General features: G+C 43.2%; 1 protein-coding gene across 7 annotated transcripts in view; it reads left to right on the forward strand.

The window, feature by feature from the left end:
- rims2a (regulating synaptic membrane exocytosis 2a) overlaps positions 1-21,933 on the forward strand; it is a 155,511-nt gene that overhangs the window by 118,947 nt on the left and 14,631 nt on the right. For 6 of the 7 annotated variants that reach the window (XM_080895923.1, XM_080895924.1, XM_080895925.1 and 3 more), the window contains 3 exons: positions 325-425; positions 4,331-4,497; positions 11,864-12,108. In XM_080895923.1, coding sequence (XP_080752049.1) covers positions 325-425; positions 4,331-4,497; positions 11,864-12,108 — 513 coding nt within the window. Of the gene's footprint in view, positions 1-324; positions 426-4,330; positions 4,498-5,058; positions 5,287-11,863; positions 12,109-21,933 lie in introns of all 7 variants that reach the window. The other variant, XM_080895930.1, reaches the window with a different exon arrangement.

Consider the following 21,933-nt stretch of genomic DNA (forward strand, 5'->3'; position numbering starts at 1 on the left):
GGAGTAATTTGGCTTAGCATTCAAATGTGTTTTACTGAGGTCAGATAAAAATATTTGAATATTAGTGACTGACTAAAAAGCAGCATTTTTTGTGGGACTTATTGATTTCAAAAATTAGTTTATTATTCTATGCAGCATATGTTTACGGGTTTGTGTTTGTTAAAAACAGCCAACCATTCAGCTTTTCCCATTAGATCTGTCCCGTCATAGCTCATGGCTCATAGCTCAACAGAAGCCTCTCTCACCATAACAGTATGCCCCTCCATGAGGCTCTCCTCACAGTCCACCAGCTCCCAGCTGACTCGCATCTGTCTCTGTGCTCAGGTATGGACATGGAGGAGAGGACCAGACAGATGAAACTAAAGATGAACAAGTACAAGCAGGGAGCTGGTTCTGACTCAAGACTGGAGCAGGACTACCACAAGGTAAAGAAAACACGCCCAGGTCTGCTTAATTTATGCTTCAACACTCCAGAAAACGATGTTCCTACACAAACACTGTTCACAAAGTTCCAAAATGCATGCTCACTGATGTTTGCATCATGCACAGATATGGTCACAAAACATATCAAAACAAAGTGCAGCTGGTAAAGACTCAAAGGCTGGAAAACACAGAGCTGGATACAGCTGTTCTTCTAATCAGCTCATCTGAGTCACAGATATATATTATACACGTCTTTATTCAAAGCTTTGACTTTAAAAAGCGACATGCATCCACAGCGCCACAGGATACATTTTATTAATCCTTCCCAACAGTTTCTCAGCAGTGTCCATTGTTAACCCAGAAAAAGTAAATGGAACGATAAGATATCTCAAAATCATTGCACACAAATCTAAAACGACAACAATCTAAAGCCACCTAGAGTTATCTCTATGTGGGAAACTACATTTTTCTCCTTGTCATTTAGGCCAAATACTTCAATACATCACTTTGCAATTTCAAGGAATTGTGTGTAAAGTCCACTGTTTACTACTCTGTTCTGGAGAAGTCCTGAACATGTTTAGAGAGCTCGGCCAGAGCCTGCTGTCTCACTGCGGTCTGGTCTGAGACCTAGCAGATGAAGCCCCTCTGTCCTTTTAAGACAATGCTATGAAAACTATGGCATTTGGAGTCTATAAAAAGCTGCTGAAATTATTCCCCAGTCCTTGTATGTTGAGCAATATCTTCCCATTGACAAAAACAATGCTAATAAAGGCAGTTACTGTAACACTCCGTCCAGATTTAGTTACAGTAAACAGCCAACCAAAACATAACAAGATATTATATACACATCCACGTTCACAAATGTGCTTGGACTAAGTCTGTGCCAAGATCATCCCAGCCCAGTTCAGCTTCCAGGAAAGCCTGTGTATAAAGTTAGTTGAGTAGAATCCGACTTTGTGAGCCAGTTGACTGTCACTGGATTAAACAGTATATGGTAACTGTCTTCCTGCCACTTATGGTTAAGTACTCATGCAAAACTTTGTATGTCTAAATCAGAATATTATTCATTAATTTTTTTAGTAAAATGTACATGAAGTATTAAGAGTACAATTACAGGAGATCACAAGTCTTCAAAAATGGAAAACAAACACATTACCTGATTGAAATTTGGCCGATCGCCTGTTTAAGATCATCTTCTTGTGCCACTTTTGACTGTTTTAAGCGTGGGTGCAGTTTTTAGATCGCACTCTACAAGTCCTCATGCTTGTATGTCTGCGATGCATTCTGGATCTCATCCAGTTAATCAGAAGGATGATACCTCAAGTTGTTTTTAATTTTTGGAAAGTTCACAGTCTCTGATTTTGCTCCACCCAGTCTTCCACTGAAAAGTGCTCGTTTTTAGTTAGACATTCAGCTTCTTCCCCAGTGACAATCATACCCTAAAAAATTAGCAGTAAAATTGCACATCACAAGCATTAAGAAGCAGGCATACAGGGAATGACTTTTGCCAACTTGTTTTGCATGCTGAAGTAAGTTATAAACCATCTTATTACTTAATCCCCGTAACCCTGCTTTGTATGAGAGCCTTAGCCTGTATATAAACAATTGACAAGACATGACAAGAATCTTTGTTTTATGAAGTCCCGTTTTAAAGCCTGGGGAATAGCGTTTTAGTTGTTGCCATCTGGGTGTTTCAGAGCCAGGAGTGACCATATTTGGATGACTCTTTGGAGTCCTAAGTTGTCAGCTAATGCTAACAAGCTTGGTTAGGAAGGTACATCACACAGACATAAACACCTGTTATGAACAATTCTATGTAACACACAAAAAAGCCTTCCAGTAATACTAGCCAATCAGCAAAACTGGATTACATATTTCATGGATAGGCTGTTGGCAAGCCATATTGCACCTACAACCAATTGTTATCACACAAATCTGTCACACTGCTAGGCATAGCTTTAAACTGGGTAGTTGTTGAAAAAGAAAAGAGCGTGCAAAAAGGAAACCAACGGCGCAGAGCGAGGTTCCCAGGTGTGCTGTGATGCAATCAAGAACAATTGGACTTTCTAATATTTCCAATGTTTGCTAGCTTAACTTAAGTGCCTGCAAATATCTTTCAAAACAATGTCCAAAAAATTTAGTTTATTGAACAGTTGCTGATGAATGTTCCATCTTTGGTCTCTGGCAGCAACACTGTATGGACTGTGATTGATCAACAGCTTCTTGTAAACTTTATCACAAGTGTAATCACAAATGTGCGCATTATTTCTTTGTCTGCATTGTTAATCGAACACAGTAATGCAAGAGCAGGCAGAGCTTGACATATTCAAGTTAGAAACTCATAGAAAATAAACATGTTAATCCACGTTACACACGTGTGCTGCACTTTTTCTCTCGTAGTTTGTTGGGAGGAGCTAAAATGGCTCTTTTGATGTTGAAGATTGTCGACGCCCGGCCTGGACCAATGTTAGGTTTATTTCTGCTGTGAAACTGGGCATTTTAACATAGGAGCTTGCTTGTGTGACATCTTCAAGGGGCCATTGAAGAATCTGCAGTTTTGTCACTTTTGCAACAGTTTTATTTTTTGGCCCTAGTTCCCAATTCAAAAATCTAGTTTCCAGAATTCATTTTACTTGTTACTCTAAAACACGCATCATGTTTGTTTATAAAGAGTGTGAGTAAGTGTGCAAATATTAGACAAGATCTTGCACAAAAAGCACTGACTGGGAGAATGAGAACTATAGTAATGTCAGGGTTCCTGGGTCGGTGACCCAGTGTTTTCAGTTCACATTCACTGTTTATCTACTGCCTGTTCCACTTCCTGTTTTATTGTCTTAGCCTTGGTCTGTGTGTATTATGTTCAGTCCTCTTCCCATTATCATTAGTTCATTATGTTCAGCTGTGTACTCACCGGTCCCTTATTATCATCATTATCACCAGTCTGTGTATTTAAGCCCTCTGTTCTACCCATTCAGTGTCGGGTCATTGATGATGTACGTCTGATGTCTATGTCGTCTGTATGTTCAGTCAGTCAGTCCTTTGGCCATTCATTCATTCATTCATTCATTCATTCATTCATTCATTCATTCAGTCAGCCAGCCATCTCCTCCCTCTGTACTGTTTGCTCGCTCCTTCGGCAATAAACATCCACCTTCACCTACCTGCCTGTGAGTCCTCCCTCTCTCAGCCACGACACTACCGGTGACAAGTAACAAATGCTTTAGGTGCTCAGTTAGATTAGAAAAGCACAATTTAAGTAGCAGTCCATTTACCATCTAATATATCCATGCTAGATAGATCCAAAGCATAAATTAGCTCAAATGTAAAAAGTCAATTAAAATCAACAAGACAAGCCTGTGAAAACCTGCAACACACACACAAACAATGGATGCTGATCAGAAGCTGAATGAAACGAAGACATGCTTTCGTGTGCCATTCCAGCCTTTTGTACACAAAAATGAAAGTCAAGCTGAAATTGTGGATGTCATTTATAACTTTTCCTAGTCTCTGAACCTGGTAAGACCAAATCTCAAACCATGAACCCCTGCGGTATTTAACTGCAAGCCCAATGTTTTCCCACTACATAATTAAAATACTGACCTTTAAAGTCGCTCACCTAATATGCCTAACGTAAAAATAGTGTGCATATTTCTTCTTTTTTATTTACATTCAACAGCTTATTTCTGAAATACTGCTTGTCTTGATCAAATAGTTTTCCCTTACAAGGCAAAGACGTAGAAGTCATTTTAGAAATCTCTACCCTTTGGTAACTTGTTGAAGTTTTCATTGGGACTATTTTAGCAACAACATTTTGTACTTGTTAAAATTGTTGAGTGCTCAAAAAACCCCAAACTTGTGATATCTGATGTCACCATACTTTATGTCTTATTCTTTGCCCTCTTTGCAGCGTTCAGGCAGAGATCCACGGGGCTCCGACAACTTGTCAGCCAAGTCGTCGGACAGTGATGTAAGCGACGTGTCCGCTGTGTCGAGAACCAGTAGTGCCTCTCGGTTCAGCAGCACGAGCTACATGTCTGTCCAGTCAGAAAGGCCGCAAGGAAACCGCAAGATCCGGTAGGCTGATGCAAACTTTGTGTCGCTCTTTAAATTACCATCAAGCTGGAATGGACAAACCCCGCCCCCCTCAGCGGTGAAACCCATATTCATTACCATGTCCAGACGTTTTCAAATTTGAAACTGTTTGCACATGGTTACCCGAGGAGAAAATGCCCCTCCTGTAGCGCTGCGTGTCATTTTCTCCCTGTGATGAGTTCAAGTTTGGCTCCATTTTAGAGAATCTGGAGCCAAGTGGTTGAACTCTGTTCCTTCACGCTGTGGGGGAAGTTTGTCCATATCTGGCAGTAGTCACTGAAACATTAAACATATTTCTACTCTTTGGGTGTCGTCTCATATCAAAGCAAAAACAAACTCCTCTGCATGGTGCTTTGCTTTAAGTCTACGTTAGTTCTTCTGTGATTTAGAATCAGTCTGCTTTTGATCATGGCTGCGTTGCATCTCTGTGTTCGTCTCTCTTTTGTTGTTGACATTGTTCACGCTTTGTTTGTTTTTTTCTGTTTTTTCTGTTTCTTTTGGCTTTGCATGTGCTGCTCTTTGTGCCTCTGTTTCCATCTTCAGCCAGTTGCGATCGAGGAGCCATTCTCGGGAGGGGGATGAGCAGTTAGGAGAAGTGAGGGAGGAAGAGGAGGCAGGAGAAAAAGGCAGAGGGGCTAGTAAAGAAGGAAGGGTGCAGAGAGGGGGGAAGGAGTGGGAGGGAAAGGTAGACGCAGGCGAAGAGCATCAGAAGGATTTGATGGAGAAAGAAGAGGACTTGCACCAAAGGAGTATCTCAGAGACTGACCTCAGGTAACACATGTGTAGCAGCTTCAAACTGTAGACTAACAATGATGAAGAAAACTACTAACAGTAGTATAGATCCCGCTGTAGATCCCAGTGGACGACTGTCTTTTGCACATTTATATGAGGACGTGCAAGACAGAGTGTGGTGACTACCCTCCTCTCTTTACCTTGATGATGGTGTAACTGTGGCTCTGTTGACCTTTAACAATACTAAGGTAGAGTAGCATTAATATTTTACACTGCTTAAAGATAAAGATAAAGGAACACATTTTAATCAGAGCATCAAGTCAGTTCAACTTGTGGGTTGGTGTTAAACTTTTTCTATGATGGTATTGAAATCATCAACAGGTGCATTAGAGGTGCATAACCTCAAAAACAGGAATGGTTTTCCAGGTAAAGACCAATGATGTTTTTCCCTCATCTTTTCTGACTGTTTTTTCAATAGTTTTGCATTTGGCAAGGGTCAGTGTCACTACTGGTAGCATGAGGTGGTACCTGGACCCTACAGAGCTTGCACAGATAGTCCAACTCCCCTAGGATGGCACATCAATGTGTGACATAGCCAGAAGGATTTTTGTGTCTCCCAGCACAGTCTCAAGAGCATGGAGGAGATTCCAGGAGACAGCCACTTACTCTAAGAGAGCTGGACAGGGCCGTAGAAGGTCCTTATCCCATCAGCAGGACTGGTATCTGCTCTTTTGTGCACGTAGGAACAGGATGTGTGCTGCCAGACCTACAAAATGACTTCCAGGAGACCGCTGGTGTGAACGTCTCTGACCAAACAATCAAAAACAGACATGATGAGGGTGACCTGAGGGCCCGACGTCCTCAAGTGGCCTCTGTGCTCACTGTTCAGCACTGGAGCCTGATTGGCATTTGCCATAGAATACCAGAATCAGCAGCTCCACCTCTGGTGCCCTGTGCTTTTCAGAGATGAGAGCAGGTTCATTCTGAGCCCATGTGACAGACGTGGAAGGGTAACATCGTTCAGCATGACCAATTTGGTGGTGGGTCCTTGATGGTCTGAGGAGGCATAATCCATGGAGGGACCCACAGGCCTCACACACCCTGACGGCCGTTAGGTATCAGGATGCAATTCTTGGACACATTGTCAGAACTTATACTGGTGCAGTGGGTCCTCCTGGTGCACAACAATGCCCGGCCTCATGTAATTAGAGTAAGCACACTGTTCATGGAGGATGAAGAAATTGATACTACTGACTGGCCTCCATGCTCAACTGACCTACATCCAACAGAGCACCTCTGGGACATTATGTTTTACTCAGTCCAAGCTGCCAAGTTGCACCTTAGATTGTCGACGAGCTGAGTAATACTCTGGTCCAGATTTTGGGGGAGATCTCCCAGGACAGCAGTGGTCATCTCAATAAGTGCACGCTCCAGTGTTGTGAGTCATGCACACATCCCATTGGGATCGAATGTATTTTTAAAGTGTTCCTTTTAACGTTTTTGAGCAGTGTATAATTGCAGTGACATGAAAACAGTTGGTGTCCATGCAGTCTGTTCACACATCAGATAATCTGAACTCTACAGTTACTATCTAAAGAATAACCTTTATCCTGAATTTATAGTACTGCACTTAATCAGAGCTTGCTTTTACCATATGCCTGCAATGCTCTGACACCACGAGGAAAACTGAGCTCTTCATGTTTCATGCTTTTAAACAACAGTTACTTTTATCGACATGCAGGAAGTAGAGAAGACCTTCGAACCAATGAAAAAGAGCAATGAAAACAAGAAAAACTGCATGTTTACTATGGAAAAATACTATTAGGATTATTAGTGTGCTAGATACAATCACAGCCTGTTGCCTTATGTTTCACATAGGTATCAGCCTTTTGCTGATCAATATTTATGAGACATTTATGAGAAAGTGAGCACCAGGTTATGGCACAAATTTAATGCAGTACTGTAAATCCAGCATTACCACAAGGTGTACTGCAAGACCCTCGTAAACATCAATTTTTGATTTGCTAAGAGGTTCAACAAAGTGCCTCCCTGTATTAAACGTATAACTGTACATACAAGTGATGATGATAATAATAATAATAATAATAGTCACATTCACACAAAGTGTGCATAGAGATGTACAGTAAATATAAAGTCGAAGACTTATTTAAATCAGAGGTTAGGTGAACTGTTGATATTTTACTACACATCATAAAAGCTGTTGTTTTTCTGAGTGGACCTTCATGTCTAAATGTTTAGTGAGCCTTGGCTTCTTGCCTTGGCATATTAGAAGCTTGGCTTCTAACATGTTAAGACTATATTTAACATGACACTATTTCCTGGTAAACCACAAGAGACTGTGGTTTCATTTTTGCACTGTGCTGGACTAGCAGGTCTGAAAATTGTGTCAAGAGCAAATTCAAGAGCAAAATTTATTTGGAAGGCCAACAGAAAGAAGCTTAGCTTGCACTCCTGATAAGATGTCTTTACCATCAAATCACATTCACAGCAGGATCCAAGCAAGCGCTTCTCACCAATATTAGTTCTGCCCCTCGGTCTTAACAGAAAACACATTAAGATAAAAGCTACACCCTCTCACGCGTGATTAACTCTACACTAGTGTGCACCGTCTGATTGAGAAGGTGCACTCTGCACATGCGCGTAGGAGGCTAAATGCACATGCAGAAACAGGAGCAGATCCACTGAAGTGTAAGTAAATTGTACTTACACAGTGGATCGTGGATTATACAGTGCAAACAGAAGATTAGGAAGTCCTAACGCTTTGCCCACTCATCCATCGGTTTGCTCTGAAGTTGCTGTGTATATCGCTTTATTGTATGTGCTGTGCTGTGTTGGGATGCTGCATCAGTATTTTATCAGTCCGTGTTCTTCACTTGCTCCCCTGCAGTCATGTTTTGCACGTGCAACTTGTCGACTCAGACCTCCTCCTTGTCTCCAGCTACTCCTCGATATTTCCCTGTTTTTATGTGTCACATCACAAACCTCATACTGATGACCACGGGGTAATCACTTTCAGTGAATTCACCGGAAACGTACAAATGAGATTTGAAAAAAGCCGACTTGAGCACACGCGTCCCAGAGATTTGATTTAAGCTACAATGCTGCAGTTGCAACGTGTTTCATCTTGACTGAAAGTGAGCTCATTTGGTCCTACTTTAAAAAATGCTGGCAACTCTCATCTGTGTGATCAACCCTTGTTCCTTCATGACAGCTACAGTATAAACTGATATTCCACCTAGTTGTGAGTAATGCAATATTCTGCTTTTTGAGAGATAAAAAATCAAACACTCCGCGTCGTTTTGTTCATTCAGGTTTGCTCACTGAGTCATGATTTTTGCAGCTGCACACAATAGAAAAAACAAAATTGCTGCATGCTAATAATCTTAGGATCTGTGAGATAGAGCATGTATGAGATAGAACATTTAGCATATCTGTTATTCATGCCACTGCATAGTCAATTGTGCCACTGGGCATTGAAGCCACAAATCTCAGAACTTGAACCGTAATCAAGCAGAGAATATCTATAGGTAAAAAAGCTTTTCTATGAGAGCCTCCAGATTTGAAGTCAGAATACTGAAAACAGTCAATCACATGTATCGAGATGATTTGAGGAGTCAGCAAGTGACACGCGATGTGCTTCAAGTTACAAAAGATGCATTCGCTGCTCTCCTTATCTGTGTGTGTGAAAGTAGTAAAGCAGTGTGATTTAGCAGAAACATGGCCACCAGCTACATCTATTTATGAGTCATCTCCTATGTATTGAGGTCACAGTGTAAATACACATCTGCTACACATTAAACAGGCTTGGCATACGAGCATCATGATAGCCGTGTGTGTTTTTAGTCCTTTGAAGACAGAAGCGAAAATCTCTGCTCTGAATGAGACTGTCGTATCCAAGTTACAGCTTAAGATAAATATGAGATCCAGACTTTAATGAATCACTTCCATTCTGCTCACTGCAACCTCTGCAAAAAAAAAACACAAAAGAAATTTGACAGGCATGAACGCATGCTAATGCTCTGATTTGGGGCACGGTTGCCACGGTACCTGCACTTTTCCATACATCATTTATGATTCACCTTTAATAACAGCTGCTCCTTCCTTGTTGTTAGTGAGACTAAATAAATAAAATGTATATTTCACCCCAAAGTTGCTTAATATCTATTGACTCATTTCCTTTTAGAAGACTTTATTTAAATGTTTACCATCGGTTTCTAAAAATGATCAATACATGATACAGTATGGAGATTGGCCTATTAAAGACAGCTTTGTGTAGCAAAACCTGTCTACATTTTTGCAACACCAAAGATTTCGAAGGTATTTTGGGGTTGGGTTATGCTTTGGGAACATGTTGGCCTAGATGAAAATGCATGGTGAGCAATCTGCATGATGAGGAGCTCTGTGTTCTTTGAGCTGAGGTTGCGAGAGATTTTATGCACTTGTTTTTATTGAGGACAATCAAAGTAAGGTGTCCTTTTACACCAGTTTATGAGAGTATGAAGAATCGTGAGACTATGATTTACTTTAGAACAGTGTGTCCATTAAGAGCAGATGTTTGTGCATTTTGACAAAAAAAACAAACAAACGAAAAATAAAAGCGCCGTCAATTCAGTTAGAGCCAAATGTTTATTCAATCCAGTTGCAAGTTCACCCTTTAGGGAACAAACCATCATAGACCCTTAGTGGTTTGGGTATAATTCATCTGTTCCGATAATGGGTAGAATGTGTCCACGTACCGGCAGTGTTCATCACTTTAGATTAAATATTATTATTGGCCATCCTCCTAGAGAAGGATTAAAGTTTGCCTTTGATATAAACGTGGTGACAGGCACTGTGTGTTCTATTAGACAAGTAGGGAATTAGACGAGACATTTATTCCATCAGAAGAATACATTTCATCTCATTTCCTATTTTGTGTTGCTAAATATTTTACAGAACATAAATTTCTAATTGAAAGCTCTGCGCTCATGCATTTTAACCTCAGCTGGCAATCATTGTTAGAGGCCACGATCCCCCCTGACCTCGCTGCTGTGCTGATGTAATGAAAGAAGCGGCGCGATCGCCGTGTGAGGAGCAGATGAAATGCAGCCTCACTGCGATGATGGTGAAAAAGCATATTTTAGAATGTCACCTGTAGCACACGGGCCCGTGGTGCCGGCCGAGCGCTTGGAGTCGTCTTCAAAGCCTCTGGGCTGCAATAACCGATCAAAGGCGCTAATCTCCCAATAAGCATTCAATATTTATGTGTTGAAGCACAGGCTGATACTTAACAGAAGCCACTGGTGCTAGAACTGGTATAAACAAAAGGTTTGCTACTGCTGGCTGGGGTACGAGGTGCTCTTTAACAGCACACCTGATTTATTTCACCAACAGCAGCTGAAAAACAAAATATGAAGTGCAGACCGCCAAAACAGGATACGCATGTGCCAGTGTATACTATCCACGCCAGCATAGCAAGGAGTGACATGAGCAGCCATTACTACGTGCTCACACATTCATGACGGTTCCATATGTTGTTTATGAGCTAACTGCATGAGAATGTGCGTGAGACAGACGAAGGCCTGGTCGACTGCTGATGTTTAGGCACGGCTGATTGTCTAAACTAAAAGCACCACTGTGTTCATACGCAGGATAATGAGATGTCGCAACCATATCAGACATAAACTCCAGCGTTTATCAAATACAGCAGAGTGTCTGATATATGTGAAATTTGGAGTACGATTGAATTAATTGATGGAATCAGCCGTCAAAATGTATTAAACCTTCCCGTTTTACCCAGCACATCTTTCTATGAGTGGTCTTTGCAACACAGTTACATGATGGAGGTCAGACACTTAAATTAATGAGGGTGCTACACGTAACTTATCCCATTAAGAATTCAGAGCCTATGATACAGAATGTAATTTGTCTCTTAAAGATAATTTTACTGGCAGGGCTAAAATAGGACCCTCATTTGAACACTGGCCTATTTCCTTTCAAACTGCAGGAACTGGAGAATAATGCTGATGACAGGCAACTTTTCTGTGTGCAGCTTTGAGCGCTTGATCACAACTCTTACCTACTTGTGGATGTCCGTGAACTTTTCATTTAATAAATTAATACTTTGATTATTAAATTAATACTCAGAATAATACCAGAGTCTTAGTTGATTAGTGTCTTTAGACATCTTAAATCAAAAAACGAAATAACCTAACAGATAAAATGCAGAGTATTAACTCTATGTTACTCCCGATTTCCCAAACGGCTTCAAAACTTTTACAAACCCATTTACAGAGCTGGAGAGTAGGCTATGGTTGGTCTTTCACTGCATGAAAAGGCTTTAGAATATACACTACATCAGTGTTAACCTCATCTATACTGTAAGTCATGAACTCCTGTACCTGAACTCTGTCCTTTTCTCCTTTTCACCCCACACCTTGTCATCTACTATCCCTCTCCTCTCCTCTTCCATCCTCTCCTTCTGTTTCCTCCTCCATCATCTCTCCATTCACATCCCCCTCCACTGGCTTCCTCTCTCCCCTTCTCTGCCCTGTCCTCTCTTCTCTGTCTTCACCTGTCCCCTTCCCTCCCCCCCATCTATGGTGGTGGCTGACAGTGACTTTGCATCCAAAATGAAAAACAGGCAGATGGGCTCATCGGGTGGGATGAACATGACCAAGAGCACAAGCATCAGTGGCGACATGTGTAACCTGGAGAAGACGGACGGCAGTCAGTCGGACACGGCGGTTGGCACGGTAGGCACTGACGACAAGAAGAGGCGCTCCAGCATTGGTGCCAAAATGCAGGCCATGGTTGGCATGTCGCGCAAGAGCCGGAGTACCTCTCAACTCAGCCAAACAGGTAGGGCATCCAGTCACACAGCCAGCGTGCTCCCAGTGTTCAGTGTTGCATCTGTCCCGTGGCCTCTCGTTGTCTCTGTGTTGACTTTGCTTCGTCTCGCTCTGTTCTTGATACCAAGTACTAATTCTTCTATTTCCAGTTTCCCCTCAGATTTCTTTTTTTTTTAGTGCAAGGGCTTTGAGCTGAAGAAAATACTGTTAACAATGTTTTCTCTTTTCTCTAGGTAACAGTGAATTCAACTCCTCTCTCCCCTTTTTGCTTACCTCCCTTTATTCTTTTCTTTGATATTTTACTCAGTTTGAGTTGTCCTTTCCGAGCCCAAAGCTGCTCATTTGTTGTGCTTATGATGTGCAAATTTGTGTTTTCATGTTTTCATTCTGGGAAACTGGATTTGATCCTTCCAAACACAACTAAAACACAATTTTCAATATTTGTCACATTTTTTTCGTTTGATGCTCTTTTGACTGTGATTTTTTTTTTTACTATTGCCATCTGCAGTTGTATTTGTTTCCGGGTGCACGTGAGAACATGTGAGACCACGTGCACGTGCGAGATATGAACAAGAAAGGGTGTGTTGTAGCTGAAAGTAGTAATGTGTATTTTTCTGCTGTGGAAAAGGGGCTTTCGCTATTCTACACTTTGCAAGGTGTTCTGTTTTTTGGGTTTGGTTTTTTTTCCATCTTGCTTTCTTTTCAAAATTGCTCATTACCTGGTGCCACACAGTGTGAAAAAACAGCCTAGCAGGTGGTGTGCAGCGAAGTTTGTGGATGACAGATTGGAGTCTGGTCTTTTCATGCGAAGGTCAGGCAATTCGTCCACTCCCCCTGCAAGGCTGTGACCGTATCTATTCATCTCGCCTATTCAACCTTAAGGTGGCCAGTAATCACTTCTGTCCATTAGCGCTTTCTCCAATACCACAGCAGGGGGTGAATGCATGTGTATGATGAGGAGGGACGAGCGAGAAAGTGGAGAGATGGTACGCTCACGTGGCGTTGTGCTGTCCCCCACCCCTCCCTGGCTCGTGATTTAACTGGCACATGGGCTGCTGCCTTATCTCTGCGGGTTAATAACGGTACTAACTGTTAATCACATCAATATGACAATTAGCCCGTCTTTGCAGCTATTATACGATTTTTATCGTATAATAGCTAGGAGATGCAAATGTTTTTGACAATGAAGAAGGTTTTTGTTGCTGAATAAGATGAACCCTCTGAAGTTCAATTTTGAGACCAGTAGAAACAAATGGCATTTATTCTGACTTTTATATGGATACAGATTTTGAAGATACTCATTTTAGCAGACACATGAACATACTTTCTTTCCTAGTGCGTACAGAGCACATACTGAGCAGCCCGGACCTCCTCGGGCTATCAATATTTTACTCATTGCTTTTAAGTGCATCAGAGGGAGTTAGTAAGAGTGTGCATGCATCTCCCTTTCAGTATCTGTATTTGTTTCTGCACCAGCACGTACACTGCTAAGTTGCCTTGTGTCCTACTTTGTTGTGCGCTGTGCTGGGAGGCTCTTTGCCCGTTTCAAAGGTGCATTCAAAAGCATGGCTGATTTTTCTTTTTGTTTTTTGTTTTTTTTTTGGGGGGGGGGGGGGGGGGGGTTGTGTGTGCAGTGCCAATGGGGGATGGGTAGATCAGCCAAGCAGCACGACTCTGGCTTTGACAAACACTGGTTAGTCAGGTGGAATGGATGTGCTCCCAGGTGACCGCCATGAGTAGTGTGTACAAATTTGGCAGCTCTGGCTCTCAGTCGTCATTCTCTCGGTCCACAGTGCAAGATGGTACACTTTACAGGAAGTAGGAGTGCTTTAATATGCTTAGACCAACAACTGCTAACTGCTGCATAAATATGCTACCTGAAGTGATGGAAATTTACTTTCTTAGTTCTCGGGGTTGTAACAGGAACTGAGTGAGCAGTACAAAGCAAACAGTGGACACATGGGAGTCAATTTTATGAGTTTATTTCTCTTTTTCTTTGTGTTCATTCTGAAAACAGTCACAGTCCTTGCATGCTTGGCCAGTTAAGCTGATTCTAATTCAGGCTCAGGTTCAGTAATGCATCAAGAAATGCTTTTTAATCACTAGTTAATTAGATGTTAAGAAGAAATAATTACCTCCTGCAATGAAGTTATGTTTCTGGCAGTATTTGTGTGCGTCGTTAAGCAGGATAGCTCGAAAAGTTTTGAATGAATTCTGATAAAACGTGTAAAGTGGGGTCTCGTTAACAAGTCATTCTAATTTGACTCACATCCACCAAGGTCTTCAAGCTCCACTCAATGATCTATTGGTTAAAAAATGTTTTATATCATCAAAGAACGTATTGTTGAGAGAAATAAAACGAGCTGCCTGTTTTTATATATACTATAGTATAATATTGAATATTAAGCTCAAGATATTCATGTTCAGTTACTTACAAATCAGTAAATTTCAACCTACGTAATGTTTGTGCAATCAACCTAAACATCTGTCACGGTACCCTTATCTGATTTTTTTTTTACCACACGCAGAAGACTAAATGAATATATCCATCCTTTCTCTACGGCTTATCCTTGTCAGGGTCACGGGGGGCTGGAGCCTATCCCAACTACCTTGGACAGGACAGGCTAACAAAAATGAATATATAGAAAATACAGTATCATTCCCTTACAAGTAAACACTATCCGGAGAGTGGCAGAGGTTTTCGCTCTTGTTATACTATGTTGTTACTAAGCAACAGCGAATTGTTGAGTTTATTTGATAGTTTACATCATCAACTTGACTTATTATGTTAATTTATTTTTTTATCCTTTCTTCTATCCGAGGGAGACTGGGGACATTGAGTCCGAATGGACCATGTTCAGCGTCTCCATTGCCGAAGCTGCTGCATTGAGCTGCGGCCGCAAGGTGGTTGGTGCCTGCCGTGGTGGTAATCCCCGAACCAAATGGTGGACACCAGAGGTGAAGGGAGCCACCAGGCTGAAGAAGGAGTCCTATCGGGCTTGGTTAGCCTGTGGGACTCCGGAGGCAGCCGACAGGTATCGACAGGCCAAGCGGAATGCGGCTCGGGCAGTGGCTGAAGCAAAAACTCGGGTGTGGGAGGAGTTCGGAGAGGCCATGGAAAAAGACTTTCGGGCTGCCTCGAAGAGATTCTGGCAAACCGTCAGACGTCTCAGGAGGGGAAAGCGGTGCTCTACCTGCACTGTGTATAGTGCTGGCGGAGCGCTGCTGACGTCGACTGAGAAAATTGTCAGGCGGTGGAAGGAATACTTCGAGGACCTCCTTAATCCCACTGACACGTCTTCCGAGGAGGAAGCAGAGTCTGGGGATGAGGGGAATGACCCGCCAATTTCCGGGGGCGAGGTCACTGAGGCAGTTAAACAACTCCTTGGTGGCAGAGCCCCTGGTGTTGATGAGGTCCGCCCCGAGTTCCTGAAGGCTCTGGACGTTGTAGGGCTGTCCTGGTTGACACGCCTCTGCAATGTTGCGTGGAGATCAGGGGCAGTACCTGTGGACTGGCAGACCGGGGTGGTGGTCCCCATCTTCAAGAAAGGGGACCGGAGGGTGTGTTCCAACTACAGGGGGATCACACTCCTCAGCCTCCCTGGGAAAGTCTATGCCAGGGTGCTGGAAAGGAGAGTTCGTCCGTTAGTCGAACCTCGGATACAGGAGGAACAATGCGGTTTTCGTCCTGGTCGCGGAACACTGGACCAGCTCTTTATCCTCTCCAGGATACTTGAGGGTGCATGGGAGTTTGCCCAACCAGTCTACATGTGTTTTGTGGACTTGGAGAAGGCATTCGACCGTGTCCCTCGGGGTGTCCTGTGGGAGGTGTTGCGGGAATATGGGGTGTCTGGCCCATTGCTACGGGCCATTCGATCCCTATACAACCGTTGCAAGAGCTTGGTTCGCATTGCCGGCAATAAGTCGGACTCGTTCCCGGTGGGTGATGGGCTCCGCCAGGGCTGCCCTTTGTCTCCAGTTCTGTTCATAATTTTTATGGACAGGATTTCTAGGCGCAGCCAAGTGGCGGAGGGCTTTCGCTTTGGTGGCCTCAGAATCTCATCTCTGATTTTTGCAGATGATGTGGTTCTGTTGGCTTCATCGGGTGAGGGCCTCCAGCTCGCACTGGAGCGGTTCGCAGCCGAGTGTGAAGCAGCGGGAATGAGGATCAGCACCTCCAAATCTGAGGCCATGGTTCTCAGCCGGAAAAGGGTGGAGTGCCCACTCCGGGTCGGGGATGAGTTCCTGCCCCAAGTGGAGGAGTTCAAGTATCTCGGGGTCTTGTTCGCGAGTGATGGGAGAAGGGAGCCGGAGATCGACAGACGGATTGGGGCTGCAGCTGCAGTAATGCGGACGCTGCACCGGTCCGTCGTGGTGAAGACGGAGCTGAGTGTAAAAGCGAAGCTCTCAATTTACCGGTCGATCTACGTCCCTACCCTCACCTATGGCCACGAGCTGTGGGTAGTGACCGAAAGAACGAGATCGCGGATACAAGCGGCAGAAATGAGCTTCCTCCGAAGGGTGGCTGGCCTCTCCCTTAGAGATAGGGTGAGAAGTGTGCCACATCAGGATGCTGATCTGACATCATGAGTAGTGCACAGGTGTACCTCAGACTGCCCACAACAAAAGGCCACCCTGGAATGTGCAGTTTTTTGCGCTATTGGGGGTCTGGGGACCCAGAACCGGTCAGTATCTGGTGTGACCACCATTTGCCTCATGCAGTGCAACACATCGTCGCATGGAGTCTATCAGATTGTCAATTGTGGCCTGTGGAATGTTGGTCCACTCCACTTCAATGGCTGTGCGAGGTTGTTGGATATTCGTGGGAACTGGTACACGCTGTCGTATACGCCGGTCAAGCACATCCCGAACATGCTCAATGGGTGACATGTCCGGTGAGTATGCTGGCCATGCAAGAACTGGGACATTCTTGGAGGTGAACCTGCTGGATGTGGAGGTCCTGGGCTGGTGTGGTTACACGAGGTCTGCGGTTGTGAGGCCGGTTGGATGTGCTGCCATATTCTCTGAAACGCCTGTGGAGACGGCTTATGGTTGAGAAATGAACATTCAATGCACGGGCGACAGATCTGGTTGACATTCCTGCTGTCAGCATGCCAATTGCACGCTCCCTCATTGCTGTGGCATCTGTGGCATTTTGCTGTGAGACAAAACTGCACATTCCAGGGTGGCCTTTTGTTGTGGGCAGTCTGAGGTACACCTGTGCACTACTCATGATGTCAGATCAGCATCCTGCTGTGGCACACCTGTGAGGTGGGATGGATTATCTCAATATAGCAGATGTGCCCACTACCACACATTTGGACTGATTTGTGACCACTGTTTGGGAGGGATGGTTATATTGTGTATCTGGAATGAATTTTAGGTCTCTACGTCCATCCCATGGGGAATGGGAGCAGTAACAAAGGTGTTGCGTTTATATTTTTGTTGAGTGTATGTGCATTATGTTTTAAGCTTGACAGAGATGCCGTTTATTTCCTAAACACCTCAGTAAAGCAGCTTCCATGCAGATAAAAAAAAGCAGATAGTTAAACAGTCTAATGTTGCAAGCTTATTGGAAATCCATCTACATACTTTCACCACATGTGTATTTCTTCATAAACTTTCCTTCCAACTCGCCTCTGAAGAGGGCAGCCTGTAATTTCAGTGTAATTGCTATCTGTGCTGCTGATCTGCAGGTGGGATGCTTTTTCATTCCTTCCTTTTTCTGTTTGTTAATATTTTAATTTTAAATATTGTTTTCAGCCTTATGGTGTTGTGAATCCACTTTAAATAAAAAAACAAATTTTGTTCCAGTTGTTTACAACTTTAGCTGATGTGAGGTAATGGCTTTATAAAACACTTCATACTCATTAAGCCCCTGAAACCATTTTTGTAGCATGGCTGGTAGCGTTTTACCTGATAATAAATTTCTCTTGTGTCTCCCCACCCCCACCTGTCCTCATTATGTTTCACATGCAGTTGCACAGCGATCTTTGTGACTCACCACCGGCCTCTAAGTATTAAGGCTGAGATGATGATCAGTCAAACAAAAAAGGCAACAGTGGCCGAGGTAGCCTGCAGTGATATAGAAATAAGGAATATGTGGAATCAGTGGGAGGGATTTAAGTATGTTATATGATACGTTGTCAGTAACATCTAGTTTCCTGTTCCCCTGAATGCAGCCTGGAGTGTTCCAGCAATTTATTTATTTTTTCTTACGACCCTGAAAGAAACCTGACCAGATTTGACCTTCTCTTTTTAAAAATCTGGAGATAAATTGAAGTGTCTGTTCTTTTTTTTATAGTTATTTTATAATGTTTCTCCCTAAGACATTTCTTTTGATGCTCTAAAAGTTATCTGTAAACATCTTGTCATGTAACCGTCCTATTTTTGCTCCTAGAAACTGAATTATTTTGGTGACCTCAGATTTAATGTTGATAGTGCACCTGATTCTGCAGTCGCATAGCTGGGTAACTGACTAATGAAGATTTATATGGAGATATTTCATCCATGAAGAGTTGAAATATTCAGCGGCTTGAGTCTGGTCAGTAAAAGATTCAAAACTTTGCTTTGAGTACTAATCTTTGAGTGAACCTATAGCCGAATGTATACAGTATAGAAAGAAAGCGATGGCTGCCCCCCTTTCTCCCTCCTATTACACCAGGTACTGACGCAGTTTTGGACCTCCAAAATCCTCAGTCTGTTTTTGTATGTGGTGAAATAGCTGAACTTTGAGCTTTCAGCCAAGGTAATTTATCTTCGGTGTTAAGCTGGGTGCCTATCTCAGCAGCTCCTCTGCTAGCTGAGGCTGCTAATTAATCTCCTAGGGGGCCGGCGCAGACACACTGCTCTCAGAGTGATGCATGAATGGAACACAGCAGCACAGGTACAGCCCCAACCCTCTTTCTGCCTCACCTAGTCTTTCAGATCTTCTTGATCTTATTATATCTCTATCATTATTGTGTTTTCTACCCATCTTTCTCTAACCTCCTTCATTATTCCCTCTACCATCTCTTCTAGCTGTTCTTTTTCCCCTGCGTGTCCTCCATCATTCTCGATTTCAACAATTCAAAAGCGGCTTCATGGTTGTTAATCAGTCCAGGCACTCAGACAAGTCATCTTTGCATTGACCTAAATAACTGCTGATCTACTTTAGGTAGGATGAGGCTTTTGAAAGTTTCAGATTTGTTTCATGAATCAGCTGCAAGAATGAGTCATGATGGTCAGCAGTAGGTCCAGTAATCGACATGCAGCAGACAATAAAAATAAAACCCTCATTTCCACACATGACTCAGAAATGGCAATGGATGATGATGAAACATCCTGTTGTTAAAAGTTGTTCAGCAGATTCAGTTTACTAGTGCTTTAACTGAGCAAGAGGCAGCATTATGTAATTGACAGTTTTCATCTAATGACTGAACACAGTCGTCCATCTGTGAAGTCTGCGCTTATTCAGTCAGGCTTACCCGAGTAGCCCTAAAGCTTTACGCCACCAACATTTACAGGCACAGCGTTCATGGGTGTCCATTATAGTGCTTCTGCAGTTAGTACTGAAGTTGGTCTGGAAGTTGTTAAGGTTTACCCTCTGCAGTTGACAGTACGGATTTCTCATGGCTGGTTGTTGTATGCACCAGATGTCAGTTTTATATCTTCATTACATGATGTCCATAACAAATAAATCCCAGCTGCCAAGTCCCTACAGTGTAAATTACCCTGAAAAAATTGTTGTTATGAATTCTTTAATGAAGTCCCTTTGTGTTCTGTTTCACTTGGGATGATACTTAAACTCACACTTTAATTATATTATCCCCCAACTAGCGTACACAAAGTAAAAGGCATGCATTGACGTGGCCATCGGAGATCATAAAACGTCAGTGAAACTTAGCAACTTATAACTGATGCAAAGCAAGCAGGTATTGAATTAAATTGATCTTATCTCTGAGGCATTTGAAGTGACTTCTAATGCAGCTGTTTACCAACCTGACTGAATGGAAATACAGAAGACATTTACCTACAATACACAAACAGAGCAGCCACTAGTGACTTAAATGTCAGCTACCCAGTGATTTGCTTCGTAATTGGATGGGTCTTAAGTCTGTTACAGTGTGTTATACACGTTTTACAGTGTGTAGTGTAAACGGGTGATGGTTGTATAGTTGATTAAGATGAAACCCTAATGCGTTTTCTCATTATATTATGAGATCGTGGCTCAAGAGTTGGCAGTTCGTCTTGTAATCGGTTCGGTTCGAGCCCCGGCTCCAACAGTCTCGGTTGTTGTGTCCTTGGGCAAGACATTTCACCCGTTGCCTACTGGTGGTGGTCAGAGGGCCCGGTGGTGCCAGTGTCTGGCAGCCACGCCTCTGTCAGTGCATCCTAGGGCAGCTGTGGCTACAATGTAACTTGCCATCACCAGTGTGTGAATGTGTGGATGACTGAATGTAGTGTAAAGCACTTTGGGGTCCATAGGGACTAAGTAAAAGCGCTATACAAATACAGGCCATTTACCATAATATTACACTGTCACACTTCCTGGTGCTGGAACTGACGTCCACTTATGTGCTAAAGTTGTTTTCACACTTACGCAACAGTCCTGAACTTTTCTAAGACCTAACTAGCAGAAGGGAACATGGCAAACCTCCTGCACAGCTGGATCACACACAAGCTGGTCTTTAACCTGCCAGTTCCCAAGCTGCCAGCTATTGATGTGTGAACAGCTAATACCTGTCTGGTTTATTCATTGCTAGCAACTGGGCATCCTGTGGCCTGCCTGCTGCACACTCCTTCCAGGCAGCTACTTCAACCAATACAGAGTATTAATGGTAACACAAACACATGTGAAGGGGACTATTTCATATGCAAAAGAACAACTATGGACATAATCCTGACCCTTGACTGCTGAGATTGTCTAAAGTTAATGTCTGAAAAACAGTTTAAGAGTGCACAGATATCAGCTAAGAGAAGTATATGCTCTTTGTGTGTGTGTGTGTGTGTGTGTGTGTGTGTGTGTGTGTGTGTGTGTGTGTGTGTGTGTGTGTGTGTGTGTGTGTGTGTGTGTGTGGTGGGGGGATTGGGTGTTCTGACTGTAAATGATCACTCAGTCATATTGTTTATTCATAAGCTGTGATGTGAATTTCCGAGATGGCGGACTAAACAGATTGTTTTCACACTGAGTGTGTGCAGGACATGGTGTCTCTCCCAGCAGACAGTGTATTTTGTCCTTTCTAAGCTATCAGCCAATGTTCTTGTTTTGAAGATGGTTTTTTTCTTAATGTGCTCTTTATTCATCCATCCATCCATTTACTTCTGCTTATCTGGGACCGGGACGCTGAGGCAGCAGCCTCCTCCAGTTTGTCCACTTGGAACGCAAAGGCATTCCCAGGCCAGTCAAGAGATATAATCTCTCCAATGTGTCCTGGGTGTGCCCCATTGTCTCTCCCCCAGTGGGACATGTCCAGAACACCTCACCCAGTAGGCATCCTTGTCAGTTGCCCAAACCATCTCAACTCAGTCCTTTCGATGTCGAGGAGTAGCGGCTCGACTCTGAGCCCCTTCTGGATAGCTGAACTCCTCACCCTATCTCTAAGGCAAAGGCCACCCTTTGGAGAAAGCTCATTTCCACCACTTTTATCTCTCGCTCTCCCTCTTTTGGTCACTACTCAAAGCCTGTGACCATAGGTGAGGGTGGGGGCGTAGATGGACCAGTGCTGATTCTCATTCCTGCCACTTGTTGTGCTGTTTAAGCGTTGCATAATTCAGTTGTGATCTAAAGAAAATATGAAGAGCTGCCAGTGCTAGACTATTAAGCAATTAAGCTTCAGGAAATTAGCGAGTTATT

The sequence above is a fragment of the Rhamphochromis sp. 'chilingali' genome (assembly GCF_963969265.1).
Source record: "Rhamphochromis sp. 'chilingali' genome assembly, chromosome: 11".
NCBI classification, from domain to species: domain Eukaryota; kingdom Metazoa; phylum Chordata; class Actinopteri; order Cichliformes; family Cichlidae; genus Rhamphochromis; species Rhamphochromis sp. 'chilingali'.